The 22219-nt window shown below is 39.3% G+C and overlaps 1 protein-coding gene across 2 annotated transcripts; it reads left to right on the top strand.

Annotated features, from left to right (window-relative positions):
• Window positions 1-398: 398 nt before the first annotated feature.
• bmal2 (basic helix-loop-helix ARNT like 2) lies at window positions 399-17191 on the top strand. 2 transcript variants are annotated; one of them, XM_042495854.2, is made up of 17 exons: window positions 399-686; window positions 5672-5801; window positions 5897-5950; window positions 6181-6222; window positions 6431-6588; window positions 8035-8114; window positions 8496-8588; window positions 9292-9409; window positions 9493-9642; window positions 11389-11632; window positions 11852-11958; window positions 12837-12987; window positions 13090-13160; window positions 13284-13416; window positions 13565-13655; window positions 14532-14631; window positions 16488-17191. In XM_042495854.2, the coding sequence occupies exons 1-17, from the start codon at window positions 629-631 to the stop codon at window positions 16643-16645; spliced, it is 1938 nt and encodes a 645-aa protein (XP_042351788.1). In that variant the 5' UTR covers window positions 399-628; the 3' UTR covers window positions 16646-17191. The 2 variants fall into 2 exon arrangements, with proteins under 2 accessions (XP_042351788.1, XP_042351789.1); XM_042495855.2 differs by having other exon boundaries at window positions 400-686; window positions 13284-13398.
• Window positions 17192-22219: the final 5028 nt, after the last annotated feature.

The following is a 22219-nucleotide window of genomic DNA, read 5'->3' on the forward strand; positions in this document are numbered from 1 at the left end:
ATTAGTTTGTTAGTTACTTTCTTTGAGGAAAATATATTACCTAAACATCTTTTGCAACACCCCTCATCACTCATAAATAACGGTCCCTTTTTTAGAATGAGGAATTAATTAGGGCCTGACCAAACTTTCTTTGTTAATATTTTCTTTAAAAAAGTAACTGATCTGAAGAAAGATACAAAGGAGATTTTTGTCAATATAAAATCTCTCTCTCTATATATATATATATGTGTGTGTTTGATTTAATGATTTTTGGCTGCTCTTTGTCCCGTTTATGTATTTAGGCCTATTTACTTGATATTGACCAAAAAGCATTTCATACTTGTATGCATGACATGAAGCTGCAGCGGTACGCCGGTAGGTGGAGACTGTGTCCCGTCTTCCGCACCCCCCCCTCCCCAACACACACACACACACATACACACACAGCCACAGCCGCCCGGTGCTGGTTTGTGTGCCCTCTCCCTCTTTTTTCTTCATACGGGGATTATAAAGCAGTTGTACAACAATCTGCCGCCTTCCTGGCTCCCATACAATCCGTCCTCTTAACACCGAAACATCCTGGAGTAGTCGACCGCCTCATCCATGCATCGGAGTCCCGGGCCCCAGTGCACCGGCTCCGGCTCCAGCCATGTCGGCCAAGAATGCAGCGGCTGGCGGCGATGACAGAGCGGGTGGCGAACCGGCAGGTAAATGAAACACAACTTTTAACCAATTTGAATGTTTACGGTGGCTGACCGTGTGAGATTTAGCATTACAAGTAGAGAGGAAAGGGCGACGGTGTGTTTTTGACAGTGTGTCACCGGTCGACCGTAACTTTGCGCTATCCCAAAACTAGGTCAGTAGATCAGTAGAGCAAACTCGCCCTCTTCGCCATTTATGTAACACATCACGACGGTGTTTGTCACATCTTTGTATTCCGCATAATATGACTTTATATCTCGGCTTGTCATCAGTGTTAATGTTGATTAAATGTTCATTTTATGTGCGGTGTTTGTTAACGTAAACGACTGAACCATTCAAATGTTAGCTTAGCATTGGTTACAAGGCCTGTTTACCGGGACAACGGCTTCAGGTCAACCGAGCCGAAGGTGGTTTTATAGCCCATGACAAGCTGTTATGTTACACATTTTTGACACTTCGATAGCCCATACTTGTCCTCTGAACTGGTGTCACCGTGTGTTGAAACAAGCTTGAATGCTTTATGCTATTTAGGCCTAATACATAACTATATGGTCGCTCGCAACAGCGGTCTGCTGTAAGCTAATACGAAGCATTGCTAGTAGCGGAGGGCTTCCCTTTTTAATGGTCTCTTTACACAGTGATTATACGTCTCTAATGTTTCATGTCAGAATTGTATACAGCTGCAGTTATATACGAACTGAAATAAATAAGTCAATAATCAACTTTACTTCAACTGTCAAAATAAAAAGGGCTGTAGTTGTAAAAGGTGTCAGTGTAATGTTGTGGGTTTAACAGTAAACATGAACTGCAGATTATCATCTTTTTTTTAAGTGTGTTTATTGGAATTTTTATATACTGCAAAACCAGAAAACAAGGTACAATACAGTACAGTCAGAGTAGGATACAATCTTAATATGACTGCTAAGAGAGGACATCACATTGAGTGCTTTTTAAGGTCCAAAATATATAATCAGGGAATGAAAACAATTTAAAAAATACAAATTGATGTACTGAAAGAAAGAAAAAGAAAACCAGCAAATGGAAATGCACATATTTCAGTTTCAACAAGAGATTAAAGCAAGTAGACTTCTGTAGGCTTCTCCCCTTATAGAAATATTGATGATCATTTTTTTATTTTTTGTTTGTGACCATTTTTTTGATTCCAGGTAACATTAGACAAACTTGCCACAAGGCTTAAAGTGACACAAACTATGGGCTTTACGGCTCAAGAATTCAGTTGTTTTATCAATTAAACTCATGTTTCTGATTTTTTTAAATTCATTTTTTAATTCAAGGCTAGTTTCAAGGACTGCAACTTGCCAATATCCAATATGGTGGTATATGAAAACTTATTTCACCCATACTAATATTGATATATCCACTTTTTCTCCCACCTAATCGTAGTGATCATGAAGTCTCTTCTGTAATGGAAACAACATCATAGTAGGCATACTCATACTCATGATGGCCCACCAGCGGATGGAGACATAAAATACAATTCTTACTATTAAAAAGAATATTCAAGTTGTCTCTCCTTGTCCATATTCAGATTGTTGTTCTGTAGAACATGTTTTACTCTGCCTAACAAAACACTAATTGGCATTGCATGTAGCTAACTGTGTGTTATGATAGCATGAATGATTTATGGTGACTTGATTGTTATCGAAACAAGCTGTTGTGCTGTCAACCATCAAAGGCTGGACATAACTGAGCAGATCCCTGGTTTATGTGGATGTGTGTGTGTTTGTTTGTGATATTAACTTTATTGATGTCAAGTAGGACAGCATAGGGCAGCTCATGACCCAATTTGACTACACAGCTCACCATTGTTGCATAAATACTTTGAATAATGCAATACATATATTATTAACCATTTCACTGGCATTGCATGCCAGAATTGCATGCTGGACAACAGCTTGGGTCCAAGTTTACTTCCTGTCAGCTATCCACAGAAAATACAAAAGAAGGAAAGGTTATGACTCAGTGACAGCATTGGAGGAGCCAGTCTTTGGTGTCAGTTCTGTTGGAGTCGATGGGGCGGGCACAGTCAACCACACCATAACGTCATGTTGTCGTCGTTTCACCTTTGACTGAAAAATCCCTCCACCAGATTAAAAAACACACAAAACGTGATGCTTACTTATAGTTTTTTTGTCTAAATATGTTATTGGTCATGATCATGTCAAGGAGGCTGTCATTTATAGTTAACTCAGCATTTGTTGTCATTAATACTGCAAAACAGGAACAGGAAATACAAAAGCATCCATTCACAATGTTTACGTTTTAAACAATCTAAAAATCTAAATTTAAACATGGTAAACCAGTCAGCCTTTTTATATTGATGATGTTACTGCGTGACAGTGTGAGTAGGACAACACAGTTTGTTGGCACTAAAGTAATTTAGTGCAGCAGATGCTCATTCATGGATTGAGTGAATGAATGAGCAAGTTAAGGAACACGTGAGAACAAGAGAGAGGGATTATGGGAGTTTGGCTAAGGGATGTCTGTGTGGCCTGATGTCCAGTCATGTAGTTGGCTTCACTGTAACCCTGTAATCCAACAGATCTTGACAGGGGGAGCGGGATTAAAAATCAGGTTGTTGCTGATCTGTTAATGGCTATTTGGGTCACAGGGTCTGTGGAACAAAGTTGAAAATAGGTGCCATGGATATCAGCCGCATTTGGTCCGCATTTTCTCTCCTGCACATACAGTGACATACTTTTTAGGCCATGACTAAATCACAGTCATGGCAGCTGCTCATTTTAGCAGAATGGATGATAGGCTGCAGACATTTACTGTAAAATCAGTATCAAAAATACTGTATTGATCCCCAGGGGGGAAATGTGGTTTATGCTCTAATGCCAAGCTTAGAGAACTATAGAAAGTAGAAACAAGGACCAGCACAAAGGATGTAAAAATAGAAAAAAGAAATACAGTAATATTAAAAACTGTTTGCACTAATATGTGAGTATTTAAAAATTATAAATATGTGCAATGTGGTGAGTGTGTAAAAATATAAATTAGAAATACAGTAATAAGAAACCATTAGCACTAGTAATTAAATATTTGAAATTATAAATATGCATGTGCTGAGTGTGATAAGTGTGAAAAAATGTAAAACTATGTGCCTTATGCTACAATGCAATGTATACAAATAGTATGCAAAGTTATTAATATAAAGTGTGTGTATGATGCTACAATATACGACATATACATACATGAGTAAGCAGAACAAAAAGAATATATGTAAAAAAAATAGTATATATTCAAGAGTTGGAGGCATTTTGCACACAAAGATGGAGCTGCAATGTGTTGTCTGTAACCCCTTATAACAGCTGCACCACAGCAGCTTGGGCTTTAATAATCTGTATTAGCATGCACCTGCATGCATTCACAAAAAGACATCTGTGGGCAAGCAACACCATTGAAAGCATGCATGTTTGACAGCTGACAAGCACCGTTGGATTGTTTTTAGCTAGGGTGATATGTAGGGCTAAAAGGATTAGTTAATTGCTTAGTTTAAGGCTTTTCATTCACGAGAAACAGAGAGTAAAGTGTGTACAAGTTTCCATTGCAGCTGAGATGACAGCTGGTGATTTCGCTGAGTAACACTCCTTGAGAAAAATCACCTGCTGTAGTCTTTGACTGGAAATTATGCCTTAGTCTCCACTGCAGATGAGAAAAAGATCCTGGGTTAATAGATAAGCAAAGATAATTTGGAAAAAAAAATTGCTAATTAGTTGGTAATATATGAAAACAATTTGCTGAAATTGTTACTATATTCTGAAAGAACTAATCCTCTTTCAAATTCTTCTAATGGCACACTGAAAACAACCAATAAGAGAAGGAAACTGTATGCTCTGCCCGCTCAGAGGCAGTGCAGGCTGCATCGCTGATTATTGCCACATCTACGCTGCTGCTGCTGCCGTCAAACTGTTAAAGGGATGTTTCGCCAATCTTCAGCCAGCTTTGCATTGAAACAACAGGTGGTAAACTTTTCTCCATTTAACCAGGCCTTAATATCCCTCCTTCCCCCGGCAAAACTCCAATAAATGATCGGAGGAGTTTCGCTGGCTCTTGGGGCTGTTGCTCGAACTACAGCCATACTTCTGCATTTTCGTATAGCCTGCCAACCACCACCAACCCCACTGCCGCCAGCACATACTCAAAGAGTATACAGCTGATCAGGAGACACAGCTGCCCCCCTCTCTCTCTCTCAAACTCTCTGTCTCTCAAACTTAGACTGAAATCTGATCAAATGGTAAGACCAGGCAGTGCTGATAGAATCAAGACTGTGTCACTGCATTGCCTCTTTCTTGCCTAAAATGTTTTCGGAAATGCGTTATAAAGCCACGTTTCGCCACAATGGCAGGAGTTTCTCAACAAGAAGTTGGCACCATACTGCTTCCTGCACAGTGGAAGCCAAAAAACAGAGCTGAAATGGTCAAACTAAGCAGCTCTGTTCAGATATAAACCATGAATCAGCTACTGAGTTGCATATTTCTCACCTCAGTTTTTTTCAGAAACATATTTTAGCTTAACTGTTCCACTGTAATATAAGATCCGGCCAACTACTATTGTTTCACATGGACCAGTCGACATTACGTCAGGCGCAGTGCATTTTGGCAGTTCTAGGTTTTGTGCCTCTTGAGGAAAAGCACCCTTTTTCCCTTTTTTCTCTGGTCATGTTGCACCAATTTTTCTCTTTAAATTTGTATCTTTCGACTGCATAGATTGCCTAGTTTAGGGTCTTCTTTAAATTGGAGAAACACTTCTTTAAACTAAACAGCGCTGATCAAATATGAATAATGATTCTGTCACTGCATTGCCTATTTCGTGCCTCAGATGTTTTCAGAAACATATTTTAGTCTGCCGCTTAGCTGTAAAATAAAAAAGTTTGTGACCTGGCAGCCGCATCGTATTCTTAGAGGGATACTTTGTGGTGCAGCAGCACCAGCAGTAACAGCTCATTATGTCTTGTGTGTTTCAGACGATGAGCTGGTTGAGGAAAACCAAAGCGGTTCGGTGTCTTTGCCCAGCCTGATGACCACATTCTCAGCTGCTGGCATGTCCTTCACCATGGAGATGCCCCGAAAACGCAAGGGCAGCACGGACAACCAGTGAGTAGTTTGATTGCTTTAATTTTGCTCACAGAAAATCTAAAAAAATCCAGTTGTCGCCAGTTGCTATTGATAGTGTTGAATTTTCTCTCTAGGGATACAAAATGTGGTTCCATCCCTGACGTAGATATGGAAGACGACCAAAACGGGTACTATGCCTTTTAGAGCTGACCTATTATTTTGTGCTGTTGTGCATTTCCATGGTGATGCTTTACCAACATGCATATATATTGTTGATAAGTTTTGTATATTGCCAAGTATTGTATTGTTTTTTGCACATCATCTTTGCCTGCATGCAATTTCCTGCAGATATTAATAGAGTAACCTGTCTGTCTATTGCTCAATCTATCCATCTCAAATGTGATTTTCTGCTCTACAGTTCAGATGGAGAGGACCAACATGTCAAAATTAAATGCTTCAGGTAGGTTACATTTGACACCACCACATGTAGAATATTCCTTTGTTTGTGTAATATTATCTTTCAATGTCCATTAAGTCCTTTAAATTAGGATGTGCTACATTCACAGAATCAGATGAGTGAAAGGAGGAAACCCCTTTGAATGTGTAAATTCTGTTTTTCTTTTTTATTTATAATGTTTTAAATCATTTCTTATTTAATGTCTCTGCAGGGAACCACACAGCCAAATTGAGAAGAGGAGACGGGACAAAATGAACAATCTCATTGACAAACTATCAGCCATGATCCCTACATGTAACCCCATGTCTCGTAAACTGGACAAACTTACTGTGCTCAGAATGGCCGTGCAGCACCTCAAATCTCTCAAAGGTACCACATTAACAGCAGTCTAGACTGACTTTGTCATTAGTGATGCATGCAGTTGATTGAGTGAAAACTCCAGTTTATTGCACCTTGGGTTTTGATGTTGTTGTAGTCTTCTGGAAAAAATGTAGCCATTGTAATTCCAGGTTTAGACACTGTGTAAAACTGGCTTTAAATCCCAGTGCTGTTCTCTTATGCGTGGTGTAAGGTCGATATATCAAACTTCCCCTCATACTGCAAACAGTGGTACAGGAAATATCTCAGGGCAACTGGTTGGCTACAGGTGGGGCATCAAGATTTTATAGTCCCTTATCCCGATCCAACCTCAAACATCAGGTCAGGGGCCGATCAAGGCTTTTTTTGACTGATCTGAATATATTTATCTTATAGAGCATCTGATTCTTTATTTTATGTCAGCTGTCACACTGATGTTTTGACTTTCATGCACAGCAACACAGAGCGCAGCCTTCGTCGCCTTTGCTCCACAAAACGAGAAACACCACACACCATGAATGAAAATGCAGTATGAGGTGGTCTGTTTACATTATTTAGTGATGTTATGAGCACTTGTTTCATGTAGACCTTCAGCCATGGCACCTGGTGTTTCTCTGCCCCATTCGGTGGAGAAAGAGGAGACTGGTGCCTAGTTTAATACAACCACAATCGCCAGTGCGAATTGAAACACAAGCACAGCGAGGCCGAAAATAAGCACTCAACAGAATACAGATCATTCAGGTTACTGAAACACAGGCTGCACTGCAGCAACAAACACTGGACTCTTAAGGGGACAGAGACATTCCCATGAGACAGTGAGGAGGCCAACAAGATTAAAGGGAGAGTTTGTCATTTTTTAATATATTTTGTGAAATAAATAAAAAATAGGCAAATTAATAAAAAAACGTCAAGTAACAGCTTTGATGCTGGTATTGCACTGTGTATCTGTATTATCTAGGAAAATAAAAGTGTTGGATTAGGATTTTGTATCGGCAGATACAAAACAAATTGTGGGATTCTGGTGTAAGATGTGAGGGGAAGTACAGACAGATGAGTGACACGATCCTGGTGATAGATGGCACAGACATTACTGCTTTGTCAGTGATAGAAATGTGATAGGTAACGGTGATTTCTTGCCAGTAATGTCACTTACATCATAATACATGAATATAACAATGATCTTGTTTACACTTGGCATATACATGCATCTTAGGTGATCGATTACAAATTGATAGGGGAAAATTCAAATGTAAACAACCATTTACTAAAACCACTTCCTGAGCAGGATTTCTATTTTTTTTCCACCTGTTGTATTGGGTTTATTACTGTTATTATAGTTTTCTGTGTATGATGTCCCATTTTTGTTTGATGTTGTCTGTTTTGATAAGCAATAAAAAGTAAAATTACAAAACCTAATGTCTTAATGTTAAATAGCAACATTTTTGTCTATGTTTTCAGGTTCAGCGAGTTCTTTTTCTGAAGTCAACTACAAACCGTCTTTCCTCCCCGACGAGGAGCTCAAACACCTTGTCCTTAAGGTAAATATACCATCACTAAAGGCAACTCAAACTGCAATGGAGAACAGTATTAGGATATGCACTTAATTACCTGCCAATCATTTTAGGATATTTTAAACATTATTTCAAAGGCCACCATCAGGTTGTAATGTTTTGCTAGTCATAATGCTAGTTATGCAAAGTTTGCAAAGCAAGAGAGATCATCAGAATTGTAACACATGCATTAAATTTTCAGTTTTAATCACTGTAATGGGCGGGCTGAATTTTCATGATAATATTTGATATGCTTCTGTTCAGTTTAAAAACTATTTTAAATATAATAAAATATATAAATAAAAATCTGCTCACTTTTGTCTTGACCTCATCATATTGGATCTCCTCCCATGTTTCTTTGCTGTGCAGGCTGCAGATGGTTTCCTGTTTGTAGTGGGCTGTGATCGTGGGAAAATAGTTTTTGTCTCAGAGTCCGTCACAAAGATATTAAACTACAGTCGGGTAATGCTTTTACATTTGCTACTGTTTTATTGTGAAACCCCAGACACACCGGCTGGGTTGCATTTGTGTTGGCACCCACCAGCATTTGTAGGCCTGTTGCACCATGTTTGGTATTGTGTGCACAGATTTCACAGTTTCAAAGTACAATTTAGAAACACAAGATAGCTGCATTTGCATTAGGACATGAATGCAAATATAACCTTTAATTTATTTAAATATATTAATGAAATGTATTGTAGGTTTTTTTTGTAGTTTGTATAGTAGTGTGTGTGTGTGTGTGTGTGTGTGTGTGTGTGTGTGTATCTAAATGCTTTAATAGTTCATTTGAAATCCTGATAGATCTTTTAGGTTTTTCCAAAAAAAAAAACAAAGCCAAATTACAATTCAAGCGCTTGAGGGTTTTGGAGCACAGTTTAAAATAAAAATCATTTTTTAAAAAATCATATTTTTGATTTCTGGAGTAAAAGAACATTAATATGTTGTCCTTCAAGAAAGCTCTGAAGAATAAGTCATCACTTTTGCTGCCTTGTTCTTACTTAAATTACACAGTATCTTGTATGCTTCAAGGTCAACAGCCCATAATTAATTTACTGTGTTCAATTTATTATTTGTTAGCAGGAAATTGCCTTAAATGCAGAATGGTTTTTATCAGCATGGGAACTGTGTTCAGGTCAGGTTGATGAGCTGTTTGTTTTTCCAACAGGCGGAGCTGATTGGACAGAGCTTGTTTGACTACATACACCCAAAGGACATGGGAAAAGTGAAGGAGCAGCTTTCAGCTTCTGAATTATACCCCCGTGAACGGCTAATAGATGCTAAAAGTAAAGCAATCATTTGTGTCTGTCTGTGTGAGTGTGTGTGTGAGAAAAAGAGAAAATGTTTAATATTCCTGTCATGTTTTCAGCCGGTCTGCAGGTTCAGGCTGACCTCCCAGTTGGTGCAGCGCGGCTGTGTTCAGGCGCACGCCGCTCATTTTTCTGCCGCATGAAGTACAACAAAATTTCTGTCAAGGTGGAGGAGAAGGAATTCCAAGCCAGCACCTCCAAAAAGAAAGGTGGGGAAATGATCCAGTGGATCATTTGGCAAATATCGTTTGTACATTAATTTAAATGTAAATTGGTTGTATATATAACATTAATGTAATATTTACACCTCCATTCACATGCAGTGTAAAGCAAAGATTTTTAAACTGTGAGGCAGTGTTGAGGGAGAGACCAACTCTCAGTCATAATTCAAACTTCAAAACAATTTACAATGTCTATTATAAATAAACGTCCATAAATCTGCTTAAAAATCATAGAAAGACACTCCTGATAACTCCAGAACTTGCTCGTGAACCTTAATGTTTTTCAAAGTAATTCAATGATAGTTGTCTGTACATCAGTGGCTACATAGCAAGAAAGAACTGCTTTTAGCTAATTTGGCGTCCTTTAAATTTTGCCAAAATTTAAACAAACGTAATTCAAAAACGGAGATGAAGTAGCAGCCCACACCATACAGTCACTCCCTGAATGCATGGCACCATTAAAGTTCCTATTTACATCTCCCAAAGCATTATAGGAACTTACGTTCCAACACCTGGAGTATAATTAACCCGCAAAATAAAAGAAAGACAAAGACATAAAAGGAATGACAAAATGTGATTATAAAGTTGAAATAACATACATTTCTTACATTATTAGGGCCCAGAATGTCCCAGGGATCTTGATTTTATGTAAAGGTGGACCCACAGTATTAAACTTATAAATGCACTGGTGTGGGATGCCTGGTGGCTCAGTGGATAGAGCAGCGCCCCATATACAGAGGTTGTATCCTTGCCGCAGAGGCCCCAGGTTCAACTCCAGCCTTGATCCTTTGCTGCATGTCGCCCCCTATCTCTCCCCCTTTTCCATGGCTTAAACTGTCCTGTTCATTAAAGGCAACAAAAGCCCCCCTAAAAAAATCTTTGAAAAATGCTAAGGTGTGAAAGAGTACTTTTATTTATTTACACATTAACACACGTTAACATATACATGAACAATTGAACAAATATGTTTGTTCTGTAAAACTGTAAATATAAGCCTAGTTCATATGAAATGCCCAGTCCCTTTTACCACGTATAAAGGCCTGTCTGCATTAGAGGCCCAGTCTGGTTGCCATGCAGTTAATTTTTATCGAAGTTCTTTGCATGTATAAAATGGGATTGTTGACTACACACTGGAGCTAAAGCTAATTCGCTGCTTAGATCATGCATACAAATATAAATGTTTAAACTTTTCTCAATGTGGACATGCTATACACATGGTTAGCTTGGTAAGATTTACTACACTGCAATAATTCAGCAAGTTTTTATGAAAATATGATCACCAAAGAAGATGGTAATACTGACATAAATAAGAGACAAAAAAGAAAGGTTTAAATAAACAATGTGATAATATTTCCCATCTTTGCTGAGCACAGTTTTGCGTAAAAGGAAATAAAGACTGACCCATATAGATGCCTGTCCCAAATATAAGCCTGTTAAATTCAGTGGTTTAAGCAAATAAAAGCCCAGGCCAATAATTGAAGTTTTACGGTTTATTACCCCAATAGCAAATTATTAAATTAAAAAAAAAGTCAGTGAGCAGTGACTGCTGCAGAGTTACACCAAAGTAATCAGGTTATATTCTAAATTAATACACCGACTTTGGCTCGTAATCGACGTGCTTAGGGCTTAGCTTTGCTGCCTTCATGGCAGGGTCACCACTTAAGAGATTTTCTTTCATTTGGTTTTTATCTGGTTGAATAAAGCTTAAAAATGTGTGTCTGCGTGTGCCCACAGAGTCGCAGAAGTACTGCACAGTCCACTGCACGGGCTACATGCGCAGCTGGCCAACCAGTCAGCTGGGAGCGGATGGGGAGGGCGAGGCAGACAAGCAGGATAGCTCCCACTTCAGCTGCCTGGTGGCGGTGGGACGCGTCCACTCCCACTCGTCTCCCCAGATAAATGGAGAGGTCCGAGTTAAACCCACAGAGTTCATCACACGCTACGCCATGGATGGAAAATTCACCTTTGTCGATCAAAGGTAGAATTGAATTTGAATAGTGGGTGGTAGAGGGTTATAGTGTGATGTTTGGCTTTGTTAACATAATGTACAATTGTGTGACATTACAAACATTGACATTTTTAACATATTTGGTATTGATCAACAGAAAAGACAATGTGTAAAGTATTATGAATAATATAGTAGTTGTAAAAAAGTAATTCATACCAACATGATAAACTTGTTTCTTTCCTCTTGCAGAGCAACAACCATTCTTGGTTATCTACCCCAAGAATTGCTTGGGACATCGTGCTATGAGTACTTCCATCAAGATGACTTACCGCATTTAGCTGAAAGACATCGAAAAGGTAAATCACACTTTTCAGTGGTCTCATGCTATTTCTTCTAATCCGATTGGATCCTTTATTAATCATTTCGTCCTGTTTACATCAAACGTTAGTTAACAGTACAGCTGAGGCAGTGAAGCATGGCTAATCACTTACTAAATACTTGCACATCTTATTCATTAAAGTAGGTCACCAAGTTGCAAAATTTTTATGGGACAGAGCTTCACCTTATGTCCACTAGTCCTGTGCTTACAGTAAGGGTGTAGATTTGGGAAGAGACATGTCCCTAATAATATCAAAAGTACTGAATTGTCCCTCACTTTTGTAATATTAAGTATTTGATACATGAACAGTTAACAGATCTTGTTCTCCACTATGAGTCCCACATCCCTAACCCAGTATCACTAATAGGATTGGCTCTAGTGTCTTGCAAACATGTGAGAGACTGAAGCTACATCGGCCTCCGTCAACTAGACGTGCATCATCTGACCAGTGTGTTGCTGCAAGTGCTTCCCACTGAAAAGCAGAGGAAAGCAGTTGTGAGCTGCACTTTACTGGAAGTGGTCAAGTTAAAAATTTGTGTGGACAATAAGTCACGCAATGGTGAGATTTATGCCTCACCAGAAGAGTTTTCAGTTAGTTTAGGTTTTCCATCGATGAAGAGCAGCACACAGCCGATGAAACTTTCTCGCAGGCTCACACGGGGCTCCTTGTCTGTCATATGGTCTGAATAACATAATGCACAGCAGACTATAGGCACCAAGGAAATGTCATGTCACTTATTACCGATTATCATGCCTCTTACACAAACAACGCAGTTCCCACCAAACTGATGCAGCTCATGCCTATTTTTCCACTGTTTAGTCCTCAAATGTGTCTTCTCTATTTGTCTTCCACAGTGCTGCGGAGTAAAGACAAAATAGAGACAAACAGCTATAAGTTCAAAACAAAATATGGCTCTTTCGTCACTCTGCAGAGTCAGTGGTTTAGTTTTGTGAATCCCTGGACCAAAGAAGTAGAATACATAGTGTCAACTAACACAGTTATATCGTGAGTATATGCTTCAGTCCTTTTGTGCATTTCATAGACATCTCTGAGGTAGATGGACGTACAGTATTCAGAACTTCACCTGTTTGCTCTTCCCACGACAAGGTATGATAACAGTCGAACCAGTCGGTCGGGAAACAAGTCTGAACAGTCGAGAAATTCCAAAACATCAGAAGGTTGGTTAATTGAAGAAAGACGATAAAGATATATCTCTGATGCCCTGTGATACCTCAAAATACAGATTGTGTAGCCACACTGAAGCACATGTTGTCTGTCGTTTTCATTTGTTTTTCTCTTAGAAGATGGCAAGAAGTCCCTTCCAGTCATACCAGGTATCTCCACCCCACCTGGAGCTATGATATATGCTGGAAGCATAGGGACCCAGATCGCCAATGAGCTGCTGGATTTCAACAGGTGTGGCCTCACGACAGAGCAAGTGATCTTTACTTCTGTTTTTCTCTGAGACAGACATAAGTAAATCTGATAGATGATTATAATGAGAATGACTCTTTTGTTTTTTAGCTACAGTCGCTATTCTTATCAGTTGGCGTTAAGTCAATCTGCGTCTGTGTCGTTTTAGGATGAACTCATCACCTTCCAGTGGCAGCGTCAGTCCATTCAGTCTACCCCAGGACAAGTGTCCACAAACTCACAATCAAATCAGCAACAACGTAAGTCGATGAACATGTATACCTTCAATCATTGGTGCATCCCTCCCAGTCATTAATGGCATGGAAAGCCAACAACCCCCCCATTCACAAAACTTCATGAGTCCTTCCAGACTACCCAAGTCCAAATTGGTGAAGTGTAATTAATGAAAAAAATAGTTTAATTAATCTTATGTTTATATATTTTATTTTATGTAGTTTACAGGTGTGTCAGTGGAGATGTAGATTTACATTTTTTTACAGTACTATGTGTATGGAGCCAGAGCAGTGACAGTAAATGTTGGTACTGGAAAATATGAACAGGTAAACAAACAAAACCTGAACTGAAAACGAAAACATTGGGAATTAAACATTTGTATATGAAAGAGTTGTATCGGCATCGAAATAAATAAGTGTTTTCTTTTTCTATTTCATTCTATTTTTACAATGTCACTGTTTTTTCAGTCTTGTTGTTTTCAGTGTTATAAGATTATGTTTTTAATTACTATGTTTTATTTTTCTGTTTAACTTTCCTTCAGTGCCAGATCTTTATTTCAATGCCAATACAACTTCTTTTTTTTAAATACAAATATTTCCTTTTTCAGTTTAGATTTTGTTTTCAGTGACAAAATATATTTTCAATACCAACATATTTTTCATACTATGTTCATGTTTCGCTGCCTCCTTTCTTAAAACATCACAAAGTAAAAGAAATAGGATTTTCTTAGAAGTATGACAATCATATTATGATGCAGTCACCGCTGTATGTTCCAGGAAATTATGGTGAATTTCCTCTAAATGTTAAAGGCATGATTTTTTTTTCTTTCCTCTGTTTTCCCCCTTCCGACTAAATTGCCATGTTGCTGTTAAGGCTATAATTTGCTTCTCCTTGATCTCCAGGTGCCAAATGGAGAGGCAACAGACATGGAGATTCCAGGAAAGTCCAGCTCAGAGGATGAGCCCCAAGGAGCTACATATTCAGGAGGAGAATCACTCATGGGTATTCTACCTGATCTTTTTAATTACTGTATTTATACATTATATTTAGTATACTGTAAAAGTATACTGTAAACTGTTCTGATACAAGGCCAAACACCAGACCAGTATACCGAAGTGGAACATAATGACACGGTGTCCGAACTGAAAACAAGTGTCCGACTATCTTGTCGCAAAGCGTAACATCAGAGCTTTCTGGCCACAATGAATCCATTAAATATGCATTTCTGATATGTCATGAAAACAAACCGCATAAATATCAGCTGTGCGCTCGAGATCAGACTGGAGACGTCAGCACTTTTAACATGGGTGAATTGCCTTCTGACATCTCTCTACAGTTGTATGTTTTAAATAGAAAACATGTTTTATATTTTGATATTTACAGAAAATGACATAAAATATACCCAACATAAAGTAGCCTGCAGGTCACTGGCGATCTTTCTCCAGCTGGCTGCTGCCTTATATTGTTTTTTGCAGTGAAATATGGTATCCTGAAGATAATTCCTCAATTCAACCTATTGAATCACCTGTTCTCTAACCTCGTTAGCGCTTTTAAAACGAGTAACAGGAATAAATAGAAAAGACGACAGAGGTCCAGCTGAAAACTGCTCACCGCGCTGCTTGTTGCCAGGTGGACACGTCATTCTATGGCTTCAAATCCAAAATGTTGTCATATTTGAGCAGTTTTAGTTTTATTGAGCGACTACTTCTGCCATGTTTCCTCTCTTCACCCAAAAAAAACAGAGAAACCTTCAACGTGGGCTGCTCTTCGCCACTCCCACCTCTTACCTTTCATATACTAATAGTATTTGCAAATCACAGTGGTGCTCCATGGTCGCAAAATGCGACTAAATAGTCCTGGTCTGGAGCTTTTTGTGTGTGTGTGTGTGTGTGAGAGGCAGAGAGCTGTAAGAGAGAGAGGTCTCATGCCAATGACTGAAAAAAAAAACACCAGGACAATTTATACTCATCAAGTCATTAAGTCATTTTATGCATCGCACGTTGAAAAAGCTGCATCGTGTATATATGCATGTTCAGCCACCCTTTGTTCTGTGACAGCAGTCATCCTTCTTCTGGGTACAAGCTCCTCCTCGTTTTGAGCAGGCTGCTTGGTGTCAGCGTCTTGTGCTGAATCCCCACGTTCAGTATCGCTTTCCAGCTCCTCTGCGTTTGTTTGTTTTGGCGCCATACATGTGTAGACGCCGTGGATGTATTAAGAAAGTCTGGATACAGCCATGGAGGGGGACCCTGTTCATTCATATGAAAGATGCTCATCGGTACATGACGCAAAAAAGGCTCTTTTTGCTGGTGTAGAATACCTGGATCTACGGGCCCATGAGGCTTGCGCACTAAAGACTTAAGGTGGCAGGGGGTCCCTGAGCGGGTAACTTCTGCTGGCAGATTGACTGACTACTGTTTTAGGGCTTCACTAGCTTGAATGGCGGTCTAAAAAATTTAACTTGTGACTCTTTCTAGACTTTCTAAATGTTATCGCACTGGATGGTTTAAAAATAAATAGTGAAATGACTCTTTTCACAGGGTGCTCACAAAAAAATTATTCACTGATTTACAGACTTCCCCCAAAAAATCAATAGGAAAAAAGTCTTTCTTTGCCAGTTGGCATCACATGATGGGCTTGGACGGTATAATTCCACTTTTGGCCACGATGTAAAATTTTCAACAGAGCTTGACACACTTCCTAGGGGCTTGGTAGACGCCCCCTCAGCCACGTGGACGGACGCAAAGCTTGTCAGATGATTTAAATGATATAGCATAATATGAAATGATACATCATATTGCACAGCCCTTCTTCATATTTTTTTCATTTTTCTCTTGTCCTTTCTCACCATCTCACCTTAGGAGAGAATTCCCAGCTGGATTTGGACAGCGTGGTTGGACCGGGCCTTAGTAGTCTTAGCAATGACGAAGCAGCCATGGCAGTGATCATGAGCCTCCTGGAGACAGACACAAACTTGGGCGAGGCTGTGGACTTTGAAGAGATGCACTGGTCTTTATAGAATCTGCTCTTATCGTGTGATGCTGTAGCACACTGAAAAACACTCGGCCCATTATTTTTGTGATGAGAACTGCTTGAATGCGTACTCAAAGTCACAGCATTCCTTTTTGTTAACAGACTTTTTTATTTATTAGTTACCTTTTCCCACATAAGCTGTGTAGTCTTAGTGTGGCTGCTCTAACAGGGAGTGGGATTGATGACAATAAGGGACACCTGCTTCCCCTCTTCAGAAGGAGGATGTGCCTCTAAAGCCTTACAGCGGTCCGCCTGCCCTCAAACGCTGTTCCTTACTGCTTTCACATCTACTGTCATCCTCTGTTTACCTGAAGAGGCCTCACAAGGTTGAACAACCCATGAACACAAACGACAGTGACATGATGTACGATCATGATTGCTCGGGATTCTCTCCTCCACCGACATTCGAACAAAGGGTGGGAGTGACGATGCAAAAAAAGAAAAATTGCACTGAATCGATTTCATGTTTTTTTTTTTTAAGGTTGTAATTTCATTAGGGTATTGTACGTTTAATTAAAATGTGAGGAAGACACCTTGACAACCTGGCCCATCTCTGTGACCCCTCAGGATCCAAGCCGTAGGTCGCCAGTGTGCCACGGCAGACCACACCTCCATAACCTCTAACTTTGAGAGTCACCTCATGGCGTGCCGCTCAGAGATTTTCTCTTGTCAGTATCTGAACATTTTCTGTGGAAACAGTCCAGCAACCTCCTCTCTTGTACAATGACTTGAACATACTGTAAATGTGTGGATTTGATATGATTACAAACACCATGTCTTCAAGCCATATCTGTCTTAAAGGGTTAGGTTGTGTAGGAAGAATATTTCAATTTTTAAATGTGAACACTTCTACAGACATTTAGCCCCGAACATTGGCTGCCTTGCAATTGATATGCCCTAGCTCTAAATATTTAAAGGTCCATTGTGTAGGATTTAGGGGGATATATCAGCAGAAATGAAATATAATATAAGTATGTTTTTCTTTAGTGTATAAATAACTATTGTTGTGTTTTTGTTACCTAATAATGACCGGTTTATATTTTCATAGGGAGCAGGTCCTCGTCCATGGAGATCATTACGTTGCACCACCATGTTACTAATAGAGATGAGCATGAGTACTCGAGTAGACGTCAGTATTTGTTCAACGCATATAGTACTCACCACCACCACTACCACATGCAAACATTTTTGTTAAATATAATAATAATAACTTAATTTACATAGCATCTTTTAAAATTGATTGTACGAAGTGCTTTGACAACAAGGCAAATCAGGAGCAAGACGGGTTTCATGCAGAGGCAACATAACTATAAGATCCAAACAATACTGCCGAACTTAGGCCAGACAAAATGGCTGTTAAATGCAATTGGAATGCGTATGATCAGCATTCACACCCGGGTCAGATGACTGCAGTAGACGTGGGTTTTTATAGCCTCTGGCTCCATTCAGCATTGATGGGAATACAAAACCCGGGTGAACGTGGGAGTTTCAGCTCTTTGACTGGCAGGATGCACAGACACGCCATCACTAATTACACTTCAGCTCCTCCTAAGCAGCACTAAAAAACCTGATCCAAATACAGCGAGTTTTAAAGGGGGACTGATTAAGTAAGATATGGAGAGAGGAGAAACCACTGAAAAGTTTTCAAAGACCTCTGTTCCTGCCGCTGTCTGACATTTACCTGTTCTCCTGCCTGTCAGTGTCACACGGACACACCAACAAATAGCCCACACACAACAGCTGGCAGAAAGGCAGACATGTGCGGTGTGTTTGTTGGCAGTGGGAATACAGTATGTAGCTGTTTTACCAATGTATGAAAAACATGCATGCACACGCTCATTTTGGTGAGAAAGCGGTATTTCTCATTCTCTGTTGATCACAAGACTACTGCCGCATGGCTCGGCACAGTGTGAGCTCCACACTGGGAAGCAGTTGGTGAGAGTCTGCTTGCACACACTTACATACACACTCAGTGACAGGGCTACGTGTTGGCATCACACGGTTAATGTTACCTTACGGTTGTTAACTTGTTTAAGGACAGAGCCGTTTCACTGTCAGTTTGTGTTGGTTTGAATCAGTGCTGCATGTAGCCCATGTGTTGTTAACAGCAGTGGCAGAAACATGCCTGTGAGTAACCTAGAATAATTTAATACGAGTACTTGAATATGGAAGTTACTTGAAATGCTCATCCCGGGTTTCTACAGCAGTCCAGAATGAACAAAACAAACACTGTAGGAACTCTAACCCTGTCATAATCTGCGATTCTCACTGCTAGATGCCACCAAATCCCCCTAAATTTAACACACTGATCCTCTAATAGTTCTCAACAGAAATGACCCACCTTCTTAAATATGTTAGGAGCAGCCAGTGTTGGTTGACCATTTATGAGCTGGGTTTATGAGCACTACTTCATGCAAAGTAAAATGCCACTTTAGCGGCTCTCTGAAAGCAGCAACTACGCAGTAAACCCATTTCACTTCTGTGACATCTCGTCAATACATGTTGGAGGTTGATCACTGAGTCTGATGGTAGAAGTCATAACTGGGGGAGTGATTTAAACGGAGTGACGCAGTTATTCAAAACTGTAGCAGCATTTTAACCTCCAGTTTGTTTTACATACTCCCTTACATACTGTACATTACTGCAGAGTCTGTGCTTGTTCGCCCGGGAGTTTGTGATCTTACAATTATTGTCAGCTTTACAATCTTGCAGGTAAGCCATAGCTTTAGCTTTTTTTTTTCATGTATGCGCTGACAGTGCTTCATGTGCTTGTCATAGGAACACAGTGTCGTCATGCATACATTTATCAAGAAATTATGCTATGCAGAGCTATCATTCCATGAATTCTGGATTTCTTTCCTTTCTTTTTTCATTTATGTGATTTTCACTCCCATATAATGCATGACTCAGAAACTGCAGAAGGAATAAGACAGTAAGTGCTGATTAATGTTATATTTCTTGAGAACTTGAACAAGTCGCTGAGATGTATTGATCCCTTTTGCGACTTACCTCGTGGAGGTTTGTTTGGCCCATGTTTGTAATTGCATATATTGGATTTTACGAACTCATTGACAGCTCTCACATGATGATCTGTATGTCATCGACCCACTGCTAAACTCATGTGATAGCCAGAGAGCCTTATGGGTTGATGTATGTCAAATCAATGTCACAAATTGAATTTAAAGGAATACTTCACCCACAAAATGACCATTTATATATCAGTTAGTCATGCTGTGTTACCTTGAACTTGTGAAGTTGTTTTTCTTGTATGCCTCTGCTTTTTTACGCAAAAGCACAGAAAAACTAAATCAGAACATCTGTTTACAAACTCTCACACAACTTGTGCAGTGTAATCCGAGTCTCATTTATCCGTATGCTCAGGACCCAAACAAATCTTACGATTTAAAACTGAACTGAAAGTGAAACTTTTCTGCACTCTATAGGGCTGAAAAATGAAGTCAACACTAAGTGCCAAAAGCTGCAGTTCTTTCAATGAGCACTTGAGGCTGACTCCTAAAGTGAGTAGATCCCCATAGACCCCCATGTTAAAATTCCCAAACTTTACAGAAGAAATAAACCTGTTTACAGCCTGGTGCAAAAACAGTTTTGGTCTCTGTAACTAATTTCCCTGCTCATGACAACTTTACGGGGGTGAGTTTTTAGATATCTCAAGCTTATTTTTTTAAATTAAGGCTTAAAGTAATTCATATTTAAGGGCGGTGCCACTGAGTGAAAAGCTTTTGGCAAGACGTCACCACAGTGTGTCAGGCAGATTTGTCCCTCGTTTCCTCCACAGCTCCATCCTCTCGTTCAAATTTGGTCATTTAGAGTTCCAAAAAGCCAAGATGGTGATGGCCGAAATGCAGAGGCTTCAAAACGGGAATCCACATATCATTGTGTTATGTTTCCGTGGCTATGATCATTATTTCACATAGTCAATGCTCTCTTAAAAATCAGTGATCTAAAGTTTGAGGTTTTTTTAGTGAAAACGCGTGTATTGGAACTCATGATCATATGACTGAGTAAATGCGACTAAGATTTCGCTGTGCGAGTTGTGTGAGTTTGTACACGGATGTTTTGATCTAGTTTTGTTGTGGTTAAACGTGCTCTCCAACCAATCAATAAAAAAAATATGTCTAGGAAAACAAGAGAAATGACTGGTTGCTCTGTAGATAATGAACAGGATAAAATGGCGGCGGGAAGGTCCAAACGTGTGGAAAAACAAGGAGGAATTACATTAAAAAGCCACTTTATTATAGTGGCTAAATCATTTAAAAAGCCAATATGACTACTACCGGTCTCTATCAGGGCTTCAAAAAACATAACGTAATACAAAAATATGTCCGTTTTCCATGGAGGCTTGCTAGAAAAACAACATTTTCTTTTACAAATTCAAGGTAACACAGCATGATTGATACAGCTGGTTGTTTTGTGAGTGATGTTATTCTTTTAAAAAGATGGCAGTTGAAGCCTTGTTCATGCCAAATAATACAGACAGTAGGTTTTTACAAATAGGTTCAATTTAAGAAAATTATTGTGTTTGCTTGTTAAAAAAAATGAAAGCACCTTGGACCTGTTATGAAAAGAAAAAAAGAACATACTGAAATCCTGTTATATTATCATTCGGCACATTGATTTTGGGCTTATATGATATCCGGTTACATTTATTATTGTATTAGGAGTGCCATGAAAATAACAAAATTAGTATACGTTAACTTAATTTTACATTTTTGTCGAGTGTTTATACTGTGTATCTGTATCTTACCCTCTGTCATTAGTTCCTAAATTAATCAAATCATCAGATTGCATTGCTGCCCAAACAATATACGAAACTGTGTAGCTTTCATACCACGCCGTTGTTCATAATGGTATCGCGGGCCACAATTTATAGTCATCTCATGTTTGTTCTCTTGACTCTTGAAAAGGTTTTTGTGAATCATTTTCTGATTTAATGCTTGAATTATGAGTAGCCAGTGGATGGAGTGGTTGATCTCACGATTGATCTCCTCCTGCCTGTGTCCAAAGTGCCTTTGGACATGTCTGCTCGGACACTCAGTAAACCTGCGTTGCTTATGGAGACCGCCTCCCACCTGGCAACCTCCGCAGACTGAAAGGAGTGCTAAAATGCATCATTGGATTAACTTGACCGTACTGTGCACGTCATGAATGAAGCTTGTTGGCAGATAAAACGGGGGTTGTACATCTTCAGCACTCAAAACAAGCAGAGCTGCAGAGTCGTGCCATAGATGAAGGCTGGTCTTTTTTAAAAGCAACTGGTCCATTTGGTATTGTTCTTTGTTCCTGTTCTTGTTCAATTAATGCACTGTTGTAGCTGTAATTTCCCCAGAAAGCTAAAACATTGCTCCCACTTCAGCTCATTTGGTGGTGACTGAACGTTGCTGAGAGGTCACGTTGTTTCGTTTCTGTTTCCGTTTGAAATAAAATAGATTTTTGTAAAATAGGGAACATTATGTTTTGATTTCATGCCTTGCTTTGTGTCCAGTTGCACGCAGCTTTTTCTATTATTTATTATAGGTTTTTTGTTTTGTTGCATCATTAT

This window comes from Plectropomus leopardus, chromosome 7 (assembly GCF_026936395.1).
Source record: "Plectropomus leopardus strain MGB_pleo_1.0 chromosome 7, ASM2693639v1, whole genome shotgun sequence".
NCBI lineage: Eukaryota > Metazoa > Chordata > Actinopteri > Perciformes > Serranidae > Plectropomus > Plectropomus leopardus.